Below are 20873 nucleotides of genomic sequence, written 5' to 3' on the forward strand. Positions count from 1 at the left end.
CTGGTCTTCCTCAGAGGTCCAGACCTGCTGGGTGAGGGGGCCCGAGTCCAGCTGAAAGCTCAGGAGTAGGGTCTCCGACCTCTCCATGACCACAAGGAACCATGGCTAGCTTACACTGGGCTTCTGTCTTCTTTATTTTTTATAATAGGTTCAAAAAGGCCTAATTTTTAATTTCTTGGGATATGGTTTCACCAGTTGAAAAATGGCCTTCAGCTCTCTCCAGCGTCATCTGACGTGAGGGCTGTCTTTGTCTGTGAGAAATAGTCTCTCCCTCACACAGATACTCTCGGCCCAGCCACCTGCTGAGGACACTCATGCCTGTAAAATACTTCATCGTCAGGAACGGAATGCCGGGGACCAGAGCAGTTTTATGGAAATTGTCTTTGGAGAAACATCACTAATAATTAGGTATGGGTGGAGGTGAGTCTGGGAGTTGTCACTGTAGATTTTAAGAAGGTGACTTGCCTGCTTGTTTGTCTCTTCATCGTTATTCTATATATTTTTAGCGTTTCTGCCTTCCTCCTTCTCACATGAGCATGGTGCATAATACTTTAAAGAGACCAAATTCTATCCCTCTGGAACAGGTAGGAGGATTATAAAAGTCATTTCCTCAAACACTTGGCTTTTTTTCCTGTGTTACTGACGAGCAACACATCCTATAAAATGGGAAGGGGTGGGGTCAGGGTCTGCTGGGGTCAGGCACTGAGCTGGGCTTTTTACTTATATTTCTTCTTCTAGTCCTTTCACCAGTCAGATGAGGCACTGTTGTTATCTGAGTTCACATATGAGGACAAAGAGGTGGGCTAACTTGCCAAGGTCCCGCCACAGACTGGCCGAGCTGAGACTGGAAATCTTCCCAGAAGCCTGAGCTCTTCCTGTGATTCCAAGCTCTTTTCCTCCCGACTGCTGGGACTACACCTGAGGGCTGACCTAGGTCTTAGGAAGCTGCTTCAAGAAGAAAACACCGTTTGCTTGATCTCTTCTTAATCCCTTCCTGTCTACTCAACCTACGGCCGTGTTCATTTTCTGCCATCTTGAGAAAGCCCTGTGTCCCCTCCCAGATTGGTTTTACCTCCTGGGGCCTTCCCAGGCTCCCACACTTGTGCGTTTTACGCCTCTCCACACCACTGGCCGTGCCCTCGCCAAGGGCTCTCTGGTGTCCTACAGGCCTCATCCACCGGGCTCTGCAAACCTCTTTCTTTACTTGCGCCTCCCAGGTCACTGGCCACCACCCATCCCCACCTCATTCTTCTTAAATTTCTGTCTTCCCCTGCCTCCAAGGGTTTCTACTAAAGTGATCTGTCTGGGGGCTCCTACTGCCTCTCTGACTGCTCCTTCTCGGCCCCTTGGTTTGGCTCCTCTTTCTCTACCTCCTCAGGGTACTGGAGGGCCTGAGGCTGTCTTTCTGAACCCTTCTCTTACCTCACACTGCACCTCAGACCTCTTTGAGAATCTGATGAAAGCCATGCACTCTCTCCCCAGAAAAGCGTTCATCTGTGGCAAGTCTTCGCATAGTTTTACCTACAATTTCAGGGAGTGTGTAGGCTCCTCCTCCTCCCATCCCCAAGCAGTCTTTTAGGTTTAGAGAGCCTGCCTTAAGGAGTGGGTCCATGGCCTCCAGATGAAGTACTGTTTCTGGACAACCTCCCCCATGTCTATGGCTTTAGCTATGACTCTTAGAACCCTATCCCTGGAGCCTCAGACCTGGATTCCTGACTCCACTCCACAGTCCACATCGTGCCCCACAGGGCCTTGAACTCATCCTGCCCAAAACTAGGTCAGCCATCTTGCCCCCGCCCCTCACTTGCCCTCCCTCTGTGTTCTCTTGCCTACTTAGCGGTGGCCACCATCTGCTCAGTTGCCCATGCTGAAAACCTGCCCATCTCCCTTCATGAGTTTTCTCTTTTATCACCTGTGGTGTGGCCTGCCACACATAGCTGCTCACCCCTACTTCTGCGGTTATAAGAATTTTAACCCTTTCACGCTCATGGATACCTCTAGGGACCAAGTACTTTTTCTGCCTCTGACGCTTTACTGGGAAGCTGCTATACCACTGATAGTACGCGCTGTCGCAAGGCAGGGGCCTTTATGACTAAAACCCAAGAAACGGGCGTGTGCCGCAAATTACTGTTTTTACAGGCTATTGTATGAGGTGTCTGAATTTTTGGTAGGCAAATAGAAATTAAAAAAATTTGAATTTGTTACACGTATGTACCAATACCCCTTGGTGGGGAATCTGGGGTATAATTAGTGGTACTTCGTATGTACCGCTGAACACTTAAGGTAGGCTTGTGGGAGGGGGCAAGAAAAAAAATCCACACTACCTACCAAAAATGCAGACACACTCAATGATTCAGCATGCTTCCATTAATGAAAACACATGGATCAAGAAAAAATTCAAAGCAGAAAATAACTGGTTTATGAAAGGGTTAACTTTGTACACGGCTTCTCAGTTCAAGGCTACATTTCCCTTGTAGGTAGGTGTAGCTATTTGACTTAAGTTTTGCCCAGTTGAATGTGAGTAGAAGTGACGTGTGCAGTTTCTGGGCCATGCCCTCACAGGGCAGACCTGAGCCTTTCTCTTCCTCTTTCTTGCTTTTTCTTTGGCTGGAATATGAATGTGAAGGCAGCACCTGGGGCAGCCATCTCGGACCATGAGATGGCAGCCATGGATTGAGGGTGAAAGAGCAATTAAATTGATGGGGTCCTGGTCCCCAGTACAGTCAAACCACCATTTCAGTCCTAGATGGGAAACAAATATCCACCTTGTTTAAGATCTTGCCATTTTTTGGCTCACTTTGGTATGGTGGCCTAACCTGGATCCTAACAGCCCCACTGCACAATCCCATTAGCGCCATAACCTATCCATCATATAACCTCCTGATTTGCTCTCCTCTCTCCATCCTTACTGTCATGTCTTAGCTCAGGCCTTCATCATCTCCAACCTGAGCCTTTGCTATCATTTCTTATCATGTCTCCCTGTCTCCCCTTCCCCTCCTAATCCATCTCCTACACTGTTGCCAGAGCCATCCACGCCCTACACCGCTGAACAGTGGGCTCTGTGGTGAGCAATCAGCATGGCTGAGGGTGCAAGAGAGGAGGAGGCTTTGGAATGAGGTGATCGTGTTCATGGGCTCCAAGTCTCTTTGGGGCTGGCTCCCCGGCAGAGGAAACCAGCATGAAGGGGGCTTAAAGGGTACAAGAGAATCCATCAGCGGGGGTTCCAAGGAGGCAGATTTCAGTTTCATAGAAACATTAAAAAAAAAAAAAAAAGAACTTTATTTTTACCTTTCAAAATAGTTTTTCTACTTATTAAAGCAATTGGAGAACATTTTTACTTACCTTAAATACAAAACAACACTGAAGTATAAAAAAGTCTTGTTCATCTCTACTTCCCCCACTGCTATAGCAGTTTTATGTGTATCCTTCCAGATCTTTTTCTGTGTATTTATTATACATACAGATATTGACAAAGATACATACAAACACACTTACATACATGAAAACAAGTCATTTGCCTTTGAGTCAATTCCGACTCACGGCAACCCTACGCGTGTCAGAGTAGAACTGTGCTCACAGGGTTTTCAATGGCTGATTTGTCAGAAGTAGGTCGCCAGGCTTTTCTTCTGAGGGGCCTCCGAGCGGACTCAAACCTCCAAACTTTCTGTGAGCAATGTTAATTTTGGTGTAGCAGCAGTGTTAGAGTGTGTTAATTGTTCACACTGCCCAGGAGCCCCACAATATATTCTGTCTCAGGCTGGGTTCTCCAGAGAAGCAAAACCAGTAACTCATATAAATATACACAGAGAGAGATTTATATCAAGGAAAGAGCTCACGTGGTTGTAGAGGCTGGAATGTCCCAAGTCCATGGGTCAGGATAGAGGCCTCTCCTGATTCATGTAGCTGCAGGGGCTGGCGAACCCAAGATCGGTGAGTCAGACAGCAGGGCTCTGGATCACAGGCTGCAGGATTGGCAGTAAGACGATACATAAACTGCTTGCTGTAGTCCCACAACTGGAGGTCAGATGAGCAGAAGCCAGCTGCAGGATCCAGAGCACGCCAAAGCCCAAGAACTTTGCCAGAAAGTCCACCTATATTGGACACAGGCCACACCCCCAAAGAAACTTTCTTTCAGCTGATTGGCTGCTCACAGCAGATCCCATCCTGGAGGTGATCACATTACATCAAATCAAAGCTCATCATGGAGGTGATCACATCTATATACAACTGCCAAACTACATCATAACTGCCAAACCACTGAGAATCATGGCCCAGCCAAGTTGACACACAACCTTAGTGATCACACAAACGTATGCCTATATAACTAAACATGATTTTCTCTCACCTGCACAGTCCCTTCCTGTTTCTCCTCACCTGTGTTGGGTGGCAGTTTTTGTAAAAACAAGTAACTCAGTAGAGACTCAGATGGCAGAGTATCCATTATGGTCCTGTTATAGGAGGCTGTCCACATGAGATACATGGATGCCTGTTTGTCTTTGAGATTCACCCCTGTGAAGAGCAGAATAACTCAACATTCCTTCTTCAGAGGACAACCAGGGCCATGGGAATGACCAGGGACCACAGGCAGCATCGCGGGAGACTCATGGCCTCTCTGCCTCCAAGAGAGACTGGCCGTGGGGAGAGTAGGGGTGACAGCGGATGGAGGGGAGCCTGGGGCAGCAGAGAAGTGGGGTGTGGCCAGGGAGATGCCCGTTGAGGTGGACTCTGTGCACTGGCGGGCCATTCCATGGGAAAACTGATGTTTTGTACCATCTTCTGGACCTTTTACGTGATCTTCGTTGACAAATAGTGAGGTTGTCCACAATTTCTTGTTACTATAAACGATGCTGCAGTGAACATTCTTGAATGTATAGCTTTGTGCAAGGTGGAGCAATGGTTAAGCGCTCAGCTGCTAACTCAAAGGTTGACGGTTTGAATCTGCCCAGTGGCTCCGTGGGACAAAGACTTGGTGATCAGCTCCCCAAAAGATTACAGTCTAGGAAACCCTACAGGGCAGTTGTACTCTGTCCTATAAGCTTGCTATGAGCTGGAATCAACTCAAAGGCACACAACAACAAAAAGAACTGTTCTACCAATTGATATTCTCATCAACAGCACGTGAGACTGCCCACATCCTTGCCAACCCTTGGGTGCTATCCATCTTGTTTATTTTGTCAGTCTAACAGAGGGGCTTCATTTTGAAGTAATGACCTCCCCGCTCCCAAAGTGAATCAAGCAGAGATTATAACCCCATCTATTGAGGGTGTTGTGGAGGGATTTCCTCAACAGAGGGAAGGCTGGTTACATGGCCTCCAAGTCCCAAGGTTCTACACTTATTAAATAGAAGGGAGAAATGTGCCTGGGAGGAAGCGAGCAGAGCTCTCTGAAGCCCCGAGGCAAGCCTTGCCGTTCTGCCTCTCCCAGAGGGCTTGATGGTGAGCCCTGAGGTTTACAGGCCTGAAAGGTCCCTGGGGGGGTGAATCAGGCTTTTACTTCCCTGACCATGGAAGCTTCGCCAATAACAGATCTCTGGGGGCTGACTGGGTGCCATTTGCTTTCTCTGTGGAGACAGAGTACCTCCCCTGAAAGAGAGGGTCTCAATGAGTTGGTGAGACTCAGAGGTCCCAGAAACTGAATCCCCATGGGATCCTTCCTGGATGGCCTGGTTACTGTCTTGAAACCCAGGTCCTGTAGCGCAAATCAAACAGGATGGGTGCAGTGTTTTAAAAACTGTCATATCTTGCAGACATTCAAAAGTCCCCAGGAAACCTGCCACAACACTTCCCACCGCGTGCCTCTGGTATGTTTCTCCCCTCCTCAAAAACCTCTGGTGGCTCCCTACTGCCTGCAGAAGGACATCACACTCCTCAGGGAGGTGTCCAAGCCCTCCCCGTGGCCCTGCCATGCATCCTGTGTCCCAGCCAAGCTTAGCATTTGGCCCTGGTGTCCCCTCGGCTTCTTGCTCTGACTTGCTTTTCCTTCATTCATCCTCCCCACGTTTCCAGGTCCTGCTCATCCCTTAAGGCCACCTTCTCGAGTCTCATCTCTCAAACGCACCAACAGGACATGGGTGGTTCATTGGCAGGATTCTCACCTTCCATGCAGGAGACCTGAGTTTAAATCCCAGCCAAGGCGCCTCATGTGCAGCCACTCCCTGTCAGTGGAGACTTGTGTGTTGCTGAATAGGTTTCAGTGGAGCTTCTAGACTAAGATGGAGTAGGAAGAAAGGCCTGGCAATCCACCCGTGAAAACCCTATGGATCACAACAGTCTGATCTGCAATTATTCATGGAGTCAGCTCAGCACTGAACAGCATTTCGTCCCATTTCACATAGGGCCACCATGAGTCAGTAGCCAATGTGACAGCAGCTAACAACACCCTGAGGAAGGTGCTGCTCGTGGCCTCAGCCCCCTCATCCTCTCACAGTCCCCACTCTGCACCACTCCAGGTACAGCCACCCTTCTGTCCAGAATGGTTATGTATGTCCTAGCGTGAAATAACATGAAATCCACAGACTAGGGTTTGAATCCTGGCTCTGCCACTTAGCATATGACCTCAGGGGAATTAGCTAACGGGCCTGGGCCTCAATTCTCTCATCTGTAAAATGGAAGGATTACTCTTACTCAGGATTATTGTGGAGATCAGTGGTTCTCAAATAAAGGGGAGGGGGAGGTATTGCACCCAGGGGACATCTGGCAATGTCTGGAGATATTTTTCTTGTCACAGCTTCGGAGTGCCATTGGCATCTAGTGGGTGGAGAGCAGTGACGCTGCTAAGCATCCTGCAATGGGCAGGACAGCCACCCACAACCAAGAATTATCTGGTCCAAAATGTCAGTCGTGGCAAGGGCGAGAAACCCAATAGAGATGAAATAAGGTAGCAGGGTGGTCTCTGGATTGCAGGAGGTGCTTCACGAATGTCCACCCCCTGCCCCAAGTGTCATGGCAAGAAATGTATCCGATGCATCACCACATTGTCCACGGCTCCCAGCCCAGTGCCTGGCCCAGAGTAACCGAACGCTAGCATTACCGAGGAAGGGAAGGAGAGGGTATTCTTGTTTGGCAGGCTGTATGGAAAGGACCTCGACCCATCTGTCAGTTTCTCATACTGTCATGGCTTGCGTGTTGCTACGATGCTGGAATTTATGCCACCGGTATTTCAAATACCAGCAGGGTCACCCATGGTGGACAGCGGAGCTTCCAGACTAAGACAGACGAGGAAGAAAGGCGTGGTGAACTACTTCAGAAAACGGCCAATGAAAATGTATGGACCACTACAGAATATTGTCTGATATAGTGCTGGAAGATGAGCCCCTCAGGTTGAAAGCCTCTTTATACAGCAGCTGCAACAATGGACTCAAACACACCAACGATCCTAAAGATGGTGCAGGTCGGGGCAAAGCCTTGTTCTGTTGTACGTACGGTCGCCATGAGTTGGAGTCTACGCTACGGCAACTAACAGAACATGGAAAGGGAGTTTAAGACTCCAGAGGAAGTACTAGGGAAGTGAGAGGAAGGATATTCTCCACATGAAGGGCCATTTGGAAGGAAGGTTGGTGGTTGAAGAGCTGAGACCTCGTTGAGACCCCTCCGGGGCCCGTGTCATTTAATAGAAAGGGCACTCTGTTTGGGGCTCTGAATCATGGTGCCACGATGAAGAGGAATGTGGCATGATTCAGGCTGTAGGGCTTGACCATGGCAAGCCACCCAAATGAGTGTTTCAGTAATAACACTACGCACTTTTATGTCTTCCTTTCATCGCAATTCTCAAAGCCGAGTGCAAACATCAATTACGGCTCTTGGCATTCCACAAGGCACTGTATGTAAATATCACTCTCTCCACTTGGCTAAGAGGGTAAACTGAGCCAGGGAAGGGCAGGAGGCTTCAGCCAAAGCAGCTCATGCCCTGTTGGGGCTCCACCTTGGAAGAGAAGCTGGCATATGGCAGCCTCCCCTTCTCTCACCTGTGACTCTGTATGCTCTCCTCCAGGCCCTCTTGGCGACCCCACGGTTAGAAATGGATTCTGTCCCCCCGCTTGGATAGGGGGCAGAGCCAGACAACAGGGCTTCGGCTCTGACACAGAGGTGCCTTCGGGCAGAGGGGAGCCCCTCATTCTCAAATACCTGCCTTGACTGCCCAGCCCCAGCCCAGAGACACGCATATACCACCCGGTGGGAAGGGGCAGAGGAAAGGATCAAAAACAGTTTTGGGGGCAGGACACAGAGGGGGGCACTGTATTTCCCTTGGATTTAAAATAAATGCCTTTTCCAAAATGTTGACGATAGTGAATCAGGTTAAAGGTATGAGTGTTCCTTGCGTTGTTCTCGTGAATTTTCTGTAAATTTGAAACTAGTTCCAAAGAAAAAGTTTACAAAAGGGGGCGGAGAGTGCCTTTCTTACAGGAACAGAGAAGTGGCAGGCTCTCTTGGGGGCTGGGATCCCTTGCACAGGACAGGAGCTAAGGTCCTCACTTCACACAAGATGATGAGGGAGGAGTTTGTAGGATGGGTGTACAGTTCCCCTCTCGGGACCCTCAGTGTCCAAGTGAATCTAAAAGAAACAACGGAGAAAGGATAAAAAGAGGAAAATGTGTTCTCTTTTGAAAATGTGGCTGAAGAAAACTCCTTCAACTGGAGAGCCCGGGCTGGGCCTTCCTCGGGGAGGGCTGGGACGTGGGGAGCCGGCCACCCCCTCCTGACAGTGCCCCTGCGGTGACTCACGCCTGGGACGGTTTAAATACGGAGAGGGCAGGGCCAGCAGCACTCATGCTGAGCCGTGAGCCTCCGACGGACATCCTCCTGTCCTCTGGGCTCCCTCTTCTCCACAGTGGGCAGGCGGGCACCGGGCTGCCGGTAAGTAGGCCAGGGCCCTCTCCTCCCTTCTCTCTCCAATCCAATCTTTCTGAAGGGCCCGGCCTCCCTCCCGGTCCACTCCCCTTTCTGCTGACCCGGCACCCCAGGGAGAGGCTCCAGAGCCCCGAGGGAGGGCAGGGCTGGGGTGGTGCCTGGGGGCTGCTCTTCAAAGAATCTGGCCTGGTGGACCCCGTGCCGGCGAGGTGCCACTGCCCAGGGCACCAGGAGGCCCCGCATGCTAATCCCTAACCAGCCTCTTGCTCCACCTGCCCCCACCTTCCCATGATGTCAACCTAGGATATGGGGAAGATGTTCTAGATAGGCACCAAAAAAAAAAAAAAAAAGTTCTCCTTGAGTCAAATCCAACTCCAGGTGACCCCGAGTGTTACAGAGTAGAGTTGGTCCATAGGATTTTCTTGGCTGCAATCTTTACTGAGGTAGTTGGAGAGGACTTTCTTCCACGGCACTGCTAGATGGGTTTGAACCGGCAACCTTTAGGTTAGGAGCCAATTGCAAACCCCTTGAGCCACCCAGGGACCTGTTTAGATGGGCAAGATGGATTTAAACCAAAAAAAAAAAAAAAAACTAAACCTGTTGCTGTCGAGTTGATTCTGACTCATATATGGACTTAAAGTTGACTAAGTGGCAGCAGTTACCCACCTATTTTTACCTCTTTCTGGATAATAGCTTTTCTGGGGAAAGAGCTTCCTTTTTCTTAAGGTTCAGGTGACTGGAACCATGTCCTTATTCCCTGCCCCTACTGTGGTGGCCACCAACGTCAGGCCCTGTGTTTGGGTCTGTCTAGGACCTGTGAGACTGTCCTTCACGGGGGCTTCCCAGGCCAGAGATCTGCCTCCTTCTCATAGACTCAAAGTTGCTACAAAAGCAGCGTCAGCTGGTTTGGATTCCCAATTCGGAGTTCAGCTATGGGCTCGGAATTGTTGCCGGTCCTGCTATGGGTGACTTAGGTGACTCCATTCTGGCAGCTTCCCCCTCTTGTGGGCTAGAAGTGTCCGGCTGAGGCTCAGGGCTTTGAGCAGGGAGTTGGGGCTAGGGGTGTGTCTGTGATGAGGGTGGTATGGATTTAAAATCATGGCTATTGTACCTTTACCAGTATCTCTGCTCAAACATGGAGGCAGGACCCTGGGTCAAGGAACCAACCATGAAACTCCAGGACTGTTCTGGGCTTCCCTGGTCATGCCAATGGGAGAGAGAGTGCCGCTTTACCTCCAGGGCCAAACAGTCCCCTAGGCAGGCTGCAGCCCTCTCTTGCTGACATCCACCCAGGCTGAGGGTGCTGGCTGCCCATCAATGACAGTCTCAGCTTCCCTTTAGGGTTACCAGGGACTCCATCACCTTATCTCCAGCGGCTCTCAGATGTATCGGTGCCACCGGCTCCATAGTTTAGAAATTCTCTAACGGCAGTCACTTCTTCCACTCTGCATGGATTGAACATCTGGGAGTAAATTCTGGGCCAGACATTCCAATGTGTCTGTGGTCTTGCGTCAGGCGGGCTTGGCAGGGATGGGACAAGCTCTGAGAGAGGACGTGGCCAGGGACAGCGTTCTGAATAGATTCTGCAGACAGTGAGGGCGCGGAAGGTTCTCCCCAGGGCTGGGGGGTGGCCACCTTGGCTTGCTCGGTAGATGGAGGGGGTTGCAGTGTCAAGATGGGGGTAGTCCCAGCCCTGGAGAGGTAAGAACAGATGAAGAAGGAGCCAGAGAACTGGCTGCCCCAACTTGGTTCTCCAGCAAACGTTCCCAAGGCTGTGATTACAGACGGCAATTTGCTTCCCTAAATCCTGACCGCTAAACACCAACTGCAGATCCTGGTTCACTGCCTTCGTTGGCTTTCGGGACACAGACTTTAGAAACCACTCCCAAGATGCTTTGGTCAGCATCGGAACCATTTTTATCTCATCTTGGCCCCCAAGCACCACCCTGAGAAGGGGCTGTTCAGAGACCACTTCTTTCCTAAAAGCTCCATTTGGGGGTTCTTCCTGCTCAGCTGGGAGGTTTGTCAGTGTCTCCTGCCACTTCTGCCAGGCTAGTTACAGCTCTGCTCAGAGTCTGCAGGAAGCCAGGTTCTGCCTTTCCCCACCCCAACCCTGGGAGGATCCCCAACAGAAAGGCTCAAAATGAATGGCTTTTTCTTATTCATTTCTTTTTTAGGAAAATTAGCCATATTTTGGCTTTGAAGGGCCTGGGTAATAGGGTCATCAATTGAGCCAGGTGGGGGATGAGGGTGTGTCAGGCTCTGACCTGCCTTGCCTTGGGGTTTAAAGATGCTTTATGTTTAGGGTAGAGTAATCCTAAATTGAGGGCCCCCAGCTAGGGGTTGTGTGTTGAAGTTAGTGGGGTCAGTTCCTTCCAGCGACTCCTTCTGTCCCTCGCCTCCACCCTTCCAGGCTATCCGAGTGAAAACAAGCAAACAGGAGCATCAGAGCAGCCTTAGAGCAGAGAATTCCACAGACCATGCAGACTTGGAGTTGGGAGAGGCACTTGACCTTGGTTAATAGCCCTGGGCAGCTTGAGGGTTGACTATATATGTAAGCCTTCAATCATTTTAAGAGACAGGAGCAAAGCCACTGTTCCCTCTTCCAGCCACTGCCCAGACACATGGTTCACAGGACCCTGAAGCCTAAGAAGGTCCCGGGGTTCACCAAGCTCAAGAGGCCCTGATCTGATGTCAGGACTCACCAACCAACCATATGGCCTCAGGCAGGTCCCCTCCTCCCTCTGAACCTTAGTTTTCCCATGGGCGTAATGACCAGATGGTTTGACTGGATGGTCTCAAAAGGCAGTTGTACCTCTGACACTCTGGGCTCTGACCGTTGCTTCTAGAAGCCACGTCTACTACTAGGTTCAACTTGGCACAAGGCCAGATTTCTGGTGGGGATGCAGCAAGGGCCACCAAAGGAAATCTTGATAGAGGGCACTGGGCCAGGCCTGCAACTTGACCTTCAGCCTTCCCAATCCTGGGCTCTTCCTCTCTCCTCTTGGCAGTAAATGGTGCCAGTCATGGGCATGGGTTCCAAGCTGGTCCGGGCCTTGAGTGGTGGTTCTTCAGAATGTGGTCTGTGGACCTCTGCATCAGAATCACTTGGGGAATTTGTTAAACATGCAGAGTCCTGGGCCCCATCCAGACCTATGGGACCAGTATCTCAGTGGGTGTGACCTCCAGAAATCCTGATTTAATCAACAACAAAAATAATCATAATTGTAGCCCACATTTATTGTGTATTCACTTGGTGTGAAGAGCCAGTCTCAGCACTCGACATGTATTAACTCAGCCAGTCCCCAGAGTAATGGTATGGGGTCACTCCTCTCAAACAAGCTTCCCAGGGGATTTCTATGTACTGATCTTGGGGGCAGTACTCCCTGTTTAGGGAGATGGGAATGTCTGGATGCACTCAGGCTTAGCTTCAGGCTGAGCTTCTCAGTTAGATGGTGACTTCAGACCTGTTGTTGGATCACATACCCAGAGGAAACTTGTCTGAACTTGACACTGGCCTGTGGGGGACACAACCCCTGAGCAGCTCCAAGAGTGGGCATCTCCCTTGGGGACCCTCAGGCTGGATAGGGTGACATCCCATTGCAGATGAGACCATGTTTAGGGAATCCTATGTGGGGATGAGGACATGGGGCAAGGAGGGAAGGCCCCTCCTGGGCCTCAGTTTCCCCAAGTGAGCCAGGAGGCAGAGGATCCCTAAGGCCCGTCTCAGCAACTGGATCCCATGAAAGAAAGGACTATGGTGGGATGTGAAGACATACAGCTGACAAATGGGATTTCCTCGCCTGGAAAACGAGGTGGGCCTGAAAGATGGATACCCGTTCCTTAGCCTCAACATGGAGATGGAGGCTGGCCAGGTGGCACCGCTCAGACCCGCCTTCTACTGGTGACTGACATGACCTGTCCAGAAGAGGGGGAGAAGAGAGTGGTGGGGCTTTAGGCCAAATCTCCTTTCTGCTGTGTGTCAGAAGCCTTCAGAGCTGGAGGGAGCCTTGGAAGTCTTTACAGGAGGGGATACTGAGGCCTGGAGGATTTACCTAAACTCACACTCCAACTTAGTGTCAAGACCAGAGTAGAACGTCAGCCTCCCAGGCTCTTTCCAAAAGCATGGCTCCGTGGCATTGAAGTAAGAAGGCTTCTCCTCCCAGAAAACCCCGTGTTTGGGAAATGTGAATGATGATATTAAATTGAAAAAAAAAAATCACAATCCACCAACCAACAAAGCCCAGGGCTTTGTGGCTAATTATGTGTTCGCTTATGAGTCACAGGGTAGGTATTCTTGCTAAACAGACCCACGGCCAGAGCACCCTGGTTTAAGTGCTTCTGCCCCCCGGGAGTGAGCATGTCAAAGTGTCCAGGTGAGCTGTCTGCCTGTCCTGTCCGCAGGCTGACTCGCTAACTTCCTGGCTGCGCCCCTTCCCAGGACAGGGATGGACCAAGTCCCAGCGTGATGGAGGACGCGCTCGCACCACCATGGGAGGAGGGTGTCATTAGGGCAGCTTTGTGGGCCTTTAACTGGCATCTGTCACAGCCGCCAAGCAGCCCTGGGCAGCGTGGGCTATTAGGCTGTCTTGTGCTGGGCTCTTGAGGGGACCAGGCCACTGCCCTGTAACGCTTGCTGAAAACCCAGCCCTGCTTCTGCAGCCCTTTCCTCTCCTGTGACTGGGTTTGAGGTGGGCTTGTTGAAAGTCATTTGGAGCCGGTTGTGCCAGATGTGGCAGCAAGGAGTGCTGGAAAACAGGAAACCGCTGCCTGTGGTACTGGGTGGGCTCTGGAGAAGTGAGGAAAATCCACACATTCTTGCAGTGTTTGTGGAGCTGAGCGTGGTCCACATGAGACGGCAATGGCTGTGTTCCCCTAAGGGAATCATCTCTTCAGTCTTCTTTCCAGGCGTGGTATCCTCGCCTCTGACTCAGGTCCTTCGCCAGACTGGCTTGAAACCGCTCCCTACCTGGGGATTTGTAGATTCAGAGAAAGTCAGATAGAAGTGGGTCCTCAGTGGGTGCCTCCACCCCACCCTCATTTTACCTGTGGGGAGGCTCGGCAGAAACTGCCTTGAGTTTGCCAGGTTATAGTCCCTTAATTTAGTTCTGATTCTTGGGTTACAACACCATTTTGAAGTTGCCTGGGCACGGAAGTGCATATTATAAATAAATTTAACGAGTGTTAGCACGTCACCAGGAGCAATTAGAACGTTACCTGTTTTAAGTAGGTGTAGAGGGTAAATCACACACACACACACAGAGTAATGTGTAAACCCCCAGACCCTGCTGGGCACAGACACATACATCTTGCTCCATGCTCTGGGTCTCAGTCTTAGAATCCTGCAGTCTTAGGGATGGACAGGATAGCAGCTGTTCAATACCCTACCAGACTTAGGGATCTTCTCTATGACCTCCTTAGTGGTTGCTCAGCCCCTGCTTGACCAGTTCCAGCGAGGCAGAGCTTACCACCCCTAGGAGTTTGTCCATTCTGATTCTGGATAAACTGTCTTTGGTGGTGAATGGAAATTTGCTACCCCATTGCTTCTACCCATTAGTTTTGACCCGTGGGGCCACACCAAGCAAGGCTGCTTACTTTATCCCATAGCAGTCCTTCATGTATACTTGGAAAGTGCTTGTGGGCTCATCACATCTTCTCTTCTTCTGGCTGATGACCATGGTGGTGACTAGCTGCTACTGAGTTGAGATGACTACTCCAACTTATGGTGACTCCATGTGTGTCCACGGGGATTTCAGCGGATGAATTTTTGGAAGTAGATCGCTTCTTCTAGCTATTCATCTACATTTCCTTCAGTGATTGGGTCCTTTCACCACCCTGTCTACCCTTCTCTAGATGCCCTTCAGTTTGTCATTGGCCTTCTTGAGGTATGCGGCTGGAACTGAACCCAGTACTACAGGTGAGATCTGATTGGGGATGTAGAGAGTAAGACTATCACCTTTCTTGTTCCAGACTTGATACTTCTGTTAGTTCAGCCTAAGATTACGTTAGCTTTTATGCACAGCCTTCTTTCTTCACTGACTCAGATACATTTTGCCATCCATAAGAAGCCCTAAGTTTTTCTCCTGGATTGGATGTTGAACCACTTTTTCTGTGTTTCCTATTCAGGCAGGTGGTTTTCTGTTCTCAGGTTCTGAGCCTAACATTTGTCTATAGAATGTCATCTTTTAAGATGTGTCCACAGCTTAATCAGGCCCCATTCCTTTGCAACTAGACTCTGTTGGCCAAGGTATTCTCCCTCTTTCCTTCTTCCTTTCCTCCACTGTTCTACAAGTTTAGCCAAGGCCTTAACGCAAAAGGACAGCAGGCTGGGGCTTTGATGGGCTGTGAATAAGTGAAAAATCCCAGTCTGCTGGATGGTGAAGGTGCGTTGGGTCTGTCTTCAGGGTAAACTTGTCAGGGGTAGGGGAGAGGGGCTTGTATTGGGCTAAAGCCATACTGGGAAGCCTGGGTTTCTCTGAGTTGTGGGCTGGGATCAGGACTCCAAGAGTTCAGGACACAAGGAGAAGCCCGAGAATACCTTCTCCACTCCCCTACTTTATGTCCTGTAGTCTATCATTTGAAATCCTTTCCTCTGGGACTTTTGTTCATTAAAAGTTGAGGCACTGAATTCACACCTAAAGGGCTTGCTCAGGAGCCTGGAGACCTGGGCTTTAGCTCTGAGCCTCAGTTTTCCTGTTCCCTGTGTTCCCATAAAATGGTAGGAATGTATTATCAGTGATACTTCACCCTTCAGGAGTTACCAACCCCTTTGAATATGAGATGGAAGTTAGAGTTTGCCTTAGTTTCTAAGTGCTGCTGTAACTGAAATACCACAAGTGGGTGGCTTTAAAGAACAGAAATGTGTTTTCTAACAGTTCTGGAGGCTAAAAGTGCAAATCAGGGTCTCAGCCACGTGGATTTCTTCCTTGTGGGTAGTCCCGGGCGTTCCTTGGTTTCTCGGTTTGTAGATGATCCTCACATGGCATGTCTTCCCTCGGGTACGCCCCCATCTCTGTGTCTAATCTGCTGTTTTTGTAACTCAGAAGTAATGAGATTTAGAACCCACCCTATGTGGGTATGATCTTACTAACCTAACAAAGAAACCCCTATTTCCAATCAGGATTGCTTCCACAGGCACAGAGGTTAGGATTCCAACTCATGTTTTGGGGGACACCATTTGATCCTAACACAGATGCCCTCATATATGCGCAGAAATCCTTGATTAAGAGAATTTCTTGATTAAGAATGCCAAGATGAGAAGCACTTGGAGGCCTTCCTGCCTCCAAAAGGCTATGAAGTCCATGGTGTACAGGAGCTTGTAACAGCCACCGTGCACATTTGCATAGCACTACCCTGGTGACATAGTTGTTAAAGGCTACAGCTGCTAACCAAAAGGTTAGCAGCTTGAATCCACCGGGCACTCCTTGGAAACCATATGGGGCAGTTCTACTCTGTTCTATAGGGTCGCATTGAGTTGGAATCGACTTGACAGTAAACGGGTTTGGGTTTTTTGGTTTTGGTACGGGATGCCCTCACATCCATTCTCTCATTTGCTCCCCACAACAGCCCCAGGAGAGGGGCAGAGACTATCATCCCCACCTAGCATGTGAAAAGACCGAAGCTTGGAGGCCTCAAGGGACTTATTCAAGGTCAAACAACTAGTTTTTTTTTTAAAAATTGCATTGCTGTTGAGTTGATTCAGGCTCATGGCAACCTCATGTGTACAGAGTAGGACTGCGTCATAGGGTTTTCTTGGCTGTCATCTTTATGGAGGAAGATTGCCAGGCCTTTCTTCCTCAGTGCTGCTGCATGGGTTCCAACTGCCAACTTTTGGGTTAGGAGTAGATTGCAAGCCATTTGCACCACCCAGGGACCTAAATACTCAAATAGGAACCAGTACCAGGTCCACACATTATGCTTCTATGTCATCACCATCCTCAGCGGCCTCAAATGCCAAAACTTTTATGAATTTGGCTCCTGTCCCCGAGGGACCATCTGGATCTGCTTGCCTTTTAGCTCAAACCCTAAGATTTCTGGGACTTATTCAAGGCCACCCAATGTTTCTCTGGGGGAACTAGGACTAGTACCCAGAAGTCAGGCCCTAGGCATCAGCTGAACCACAGAAGCTTCTCCCAGTGAGACAGGAAGTGCTGCAGACATGTTTGAATTAAACCTGGATGAAACTTATATGAAAGGGTTAACAAAGGGACGGGTTGTGTTCGTGGTGATGGAGGGGTGGGGTGGGGCAGGGCAGGCTGGTGGGACAGGGAGAGGAAAAGCTGAGCTTTCCTGTAGTCTTTCCCCAAGATCAGCAGTGTGGTCTCCCCTCTGCCGGCTGCTGCTCCTCCTGGCAGGCCGCCATATTTGTAGCCTTAGCTTCTTCCGCCAGGTTCAGGCTCTATTTCTTTGTTCTCGTTTGCTCTCTGTTTCTCGCAAGAAGACTGTGTTCAACCAGCATGTTTAGGTACTGTGAGGGATAGAGGTGAATAAGATACAGTTCCTGCCTTAAGGAACTTGTAAGGGTGAAAGGCTTCCTGAGGACTGAATGAGGCAGACGGGAATCCCTCGAAGGCTGTACAGGCCAGCTGCACCATGGGAAATGATGGAGGTTGGGAGGACCACCTGCATGGGCAGGTAGCTCATTCTGACTTACGGGATCTGGGAAAGCTTTCTAGAGGTGATTGCATTTGAACTAGACTTTGAAGTAGGGGGAAGATTTAGGTGAGGAAGAAGAATACTGTAGGTCAGGGGAACTGCTCAAGCAAAGGCATGGAGTGGGAAGGCCTGAGGGGAGGCGGAGAGATGTGCTGGCGAGAATATTTGGAGCCTAAGTTAAGTTGGGTATGTAGTGATGGGGTTCAAAGCCAAGCCGATATTTGGCACTGAAGGCTGGCGTTGGCTTAAAATGGGCAGCAGTTAGGTGAGACAACCCTGACTAACATGTGCTCTCTCTCCTTGCAGAGGCCATGCCACTGAAACCTTATCTCCTTTTGCTGGTGGGCTGCCAAGCCTGGGGAGCGGGCCTGGCCTACTATGGCTGCCCTAGTGAGTGCACCTGCTCCAGGGCCTCCCAGGTGGAGTGCACTGGGGCGCGAATCGTGGCCGTGCCCACCCCTCTGCCCTGGAACGCCATGAGCCTGCAGATACTCAACACACACATCACGGAACTCAGTGAGTCACCATTCCTCAACATCTCGGCCCTCATTGCCCTGAGGATCGAGAAGAATGAGCTGTCTCACATCATGCCTGGAGCCTTCCGTAACCTGGGCTCGCTGCGCTACCTCAGTCTCGCCAACAACAAGCTTCAGGTTCTGCCCATCGGCCTCTTCCAGGGCCTGGACAACCTTGAGTCACTCCTTCTGTCAAGCAACCAGTTGATGCAGATCCAGCCAGCCCACTTCTCCCAGTGCAGCAACCTCAAGGAATTGCAGTTGCATGGCAACAACCTGGAATACATCCCCGATGGTGTCTTTGACCACCTGGTGGGCCTCACCAAGCTTAATCTGGGCAAGAATAGCCTCACCCACCTCTCACCCAGGGTCTTCCAGCACCTGGGCAACCTCCAGGTCCTCCGGCTGTATGAGAACAGGCTCTCAGACATCCCCATGGGCACTTTTGATGGGCTTGGCAACCTCCAGGAACTGGCCCTCCAACAGAACCAGATCAGTATGCTCTCCCCAGGCCTCTTCCACAACAACCATAACCTCCAGAAACTCTATTTGTCCAACAACTACATCTCCCAGCTGCCTCCTGGCATCTTCATGCAGCTGCCCCAGCTCACCCGTCTTACACTCTTTGGGAATTCCTTGAAGGAGCTCTCCCCTGGGATCTTTGGGCCCATGCACAACCTGCAGGAGCTCTGGATCTACGACAACCACATCACTTCCCTACCTGACAACGTCTTCAGCAATCTCAGCCAGTTGCAGGTCCTGATCCTAAGCCGCAACCAGATCAGCTTCATCTCCCCAGGGGCCTTCAATGGGCTGATGGAACTGCGGGAGTTGTCACTCCACACCAACGCGCTGCAGGAGTTGGATGGGAACGTCTTCCGCACGTTGACCAACCTGCAGAATATCTCACTGCAGAACAACCACCTCAGACAGCTCCCTGGGAATATCTTTGCCAATGTCAATGGCCTCATGACCATCCAACTGCAGAACAACCAGCTGGAGAACCTGCCCCTGGGCATCTTTGATCACTTGGTGAACCTGTGTGAGCTTCGGCTGTATGATAATCCCTGGAGATGTGACTCGGACATCCTTCCACTCCGCAATTGGCTTCTTCTCAACAGGCCCAGGTTGGGAACGGATGCCCTTCCGGTTTGTTTCAGCCCAGCCAATGTCCGAGGCCAGTCCCTTGTCATTATTAACATTAACGTCGCTGTCCCCAGTGCCCAGGCCCCTGAGGTGCCCAGCTACCCGGAAACACCACAGTACCCAGACACGTCCAGCTACCCTGATACTACCTCCATCTCCTATACCACTGAGTATACCAGCCCCACGAAGGACTATACTAATCTGACCACCCCTGGAGTCACTGAGAACAGTGGCACATGGGGCATGACCCCTGCCCAGAGTGGGCTGGCCATCGCCGCCATTGTCATTGGCATCATTGCCCTGGTCGCCTCAGTGGCTGCCTGCATCTGCTGTTGCTGCTTCAAGAAGCGGGGCCACACAGTCCTGATGCAAATGAAGGCACCCAATGAGTGTTAACGAGGCCGCCTGGAGGCAGGGCTGGGAAATGGTGGGGCTGAGGATCCTGGAAATAAGGCAGGTGGACATTCCATCATTCTGCCTCCACCTCTGGGTCCATAGAGCCATCCCTCATCTTTCTCTGGGCCTGAGAGAAAGGTGCCCCCACCTTCTCCTCACCTGCCTGATTCATCTGTAGAGAAGCAGGTCTTGGAGGACCTTCTTACCCCTAGGGAGATCCAACTGGCCAAGGCAAAACCCTGGGGCATTTCCAACTCACATCCATGGGCTTCCTTCAAGAAGACTCCTGCTCCAAATCCTTACCACCTCTACCCCAAGAACAGCCTTCCCTAGGCCCACACCCCTCCTGGCCTCCGTAGATTCAACTCTTACAAAGCCTACTCTCTTTATGGGAATAGTTCTCTGCCCGGGACAGCCCCTTTCCTCAAAGTATTATGTAAGTTGATTTCCCTTCTCTTGTTCCTCTCCTTTGTGCCATGGCTCTGCCCTGTCCCCTCAAATGATAGGTCCCCACCCCCCACGCCATGAATTCCTGCTCCTGAAGGTAGGTAGGGTGAGTTCTCTCCTCAAAGAAGGCTTCAAACCATTTAACTGGCTACTTGAGAGCTCCCCAATGCCCACGCTTTCAGGATGCTGTGGAAGAGAGAAGGGAAAGAGACTCTTCCTCATTTCCTGGAGACCAGCCACCACCAGCGCCGCTCTTGGGATGTTCAGCTGGAAGCAGAAGAAGGGCACCAGGGCCACCAGTTCAGCCTTTGAGGAAATGGTATTCCTGAGCTGCAACTTGGCTTGGAAAATTTCAGTCCTTTCAGGAATCACATCATGTAAAATTTCTGACCTCTAAAAATCTTAAAATCAGCTTATTGGTACTGGCTGGAAAAAGAGACCTGGTACCTGGGGTCCTTGTGTTCATCCATAGGGCTTTTTTTTTTTTTTCCTTTTTATTGAAGTATCACATACATACAGAAAAATGGGAACACCAGAGCATGCAGCTCTATGAATTTTAACAAACAGCACACACCCATGAAATCAGCATCTAGATCAAGAAAGAGAAAGTCACCGATATCCCCGTACCCTGGGGGCTTTTATCCGAGAGGACTGGAGATTCCAGAAATGGCATGGACTTCCCTGAGAACTGGCTCCCCCCAGCCACAGCTGGCTCCTCACTGTCCCCACAGCCCGTCCTTGGAAAGGCCCAGCTGCAAGGGGTGCAGAAGAAGATGTGGATACACTCTGGCATGGATAGAAAAAGTAAAAAAGAAAAAAAAAAGCCAACCACGTTGATGTCTAGTTGACCCTGAGTCATGGTGACCCC

At 50.5% G+C, this 20873-nt stretch overlaps 1 protein-coding gene across 1 annotated transcript; it reads left to right on the forward strand.

Moving 5' to 3' along the window:
- The first annotated feature begins 8772 nt into the window (after window positions 1-8772).
- Window positions 8773-20450, forward strand: LRRC15 (leucine rich repeat containing 15). Its single transcript, XM_049880090.1, has 2 exons — window positions 8773-8852; window positions 17808-20450. The coding sequence occupies exon 2, from the start codon at window positions 17813-17815 to the stop codon at window positions 19556-19558; it is 1746 nt and encodes a 581-aa protein (XP_049736047.1). The 5' UTR covers window positions 8773-8852; window positions 17808-17812; the 3' UTR covers window positions 19559-20450.
- Window positions 20451-20873: the final 423 nt, after the last annotated feature.

The sequence above is a fragment of the Elephas maximus genome, chromosome 1, assembly GCF_024166365.1.
Source record: "Elephas maximus indicus isolate mEleMax1 chromosome 1, mEleMax1 primary haplotype, whole genome shotgun sequence".
NCBI lineage: Eukaryota > Metazoa > Chordata > Mammalia > Proboscidea > Elephantidae > Elephas > Elephas maximus.

Coding starts and splice junctions, on each gene's coding strand:
- LRRC15 (XM_049880090.1), top strand. CDS start 17,813: ATGCCACTGAAACCTTATCTCCTTTTGCTGGTGGGCTGCCAAGCCTGG.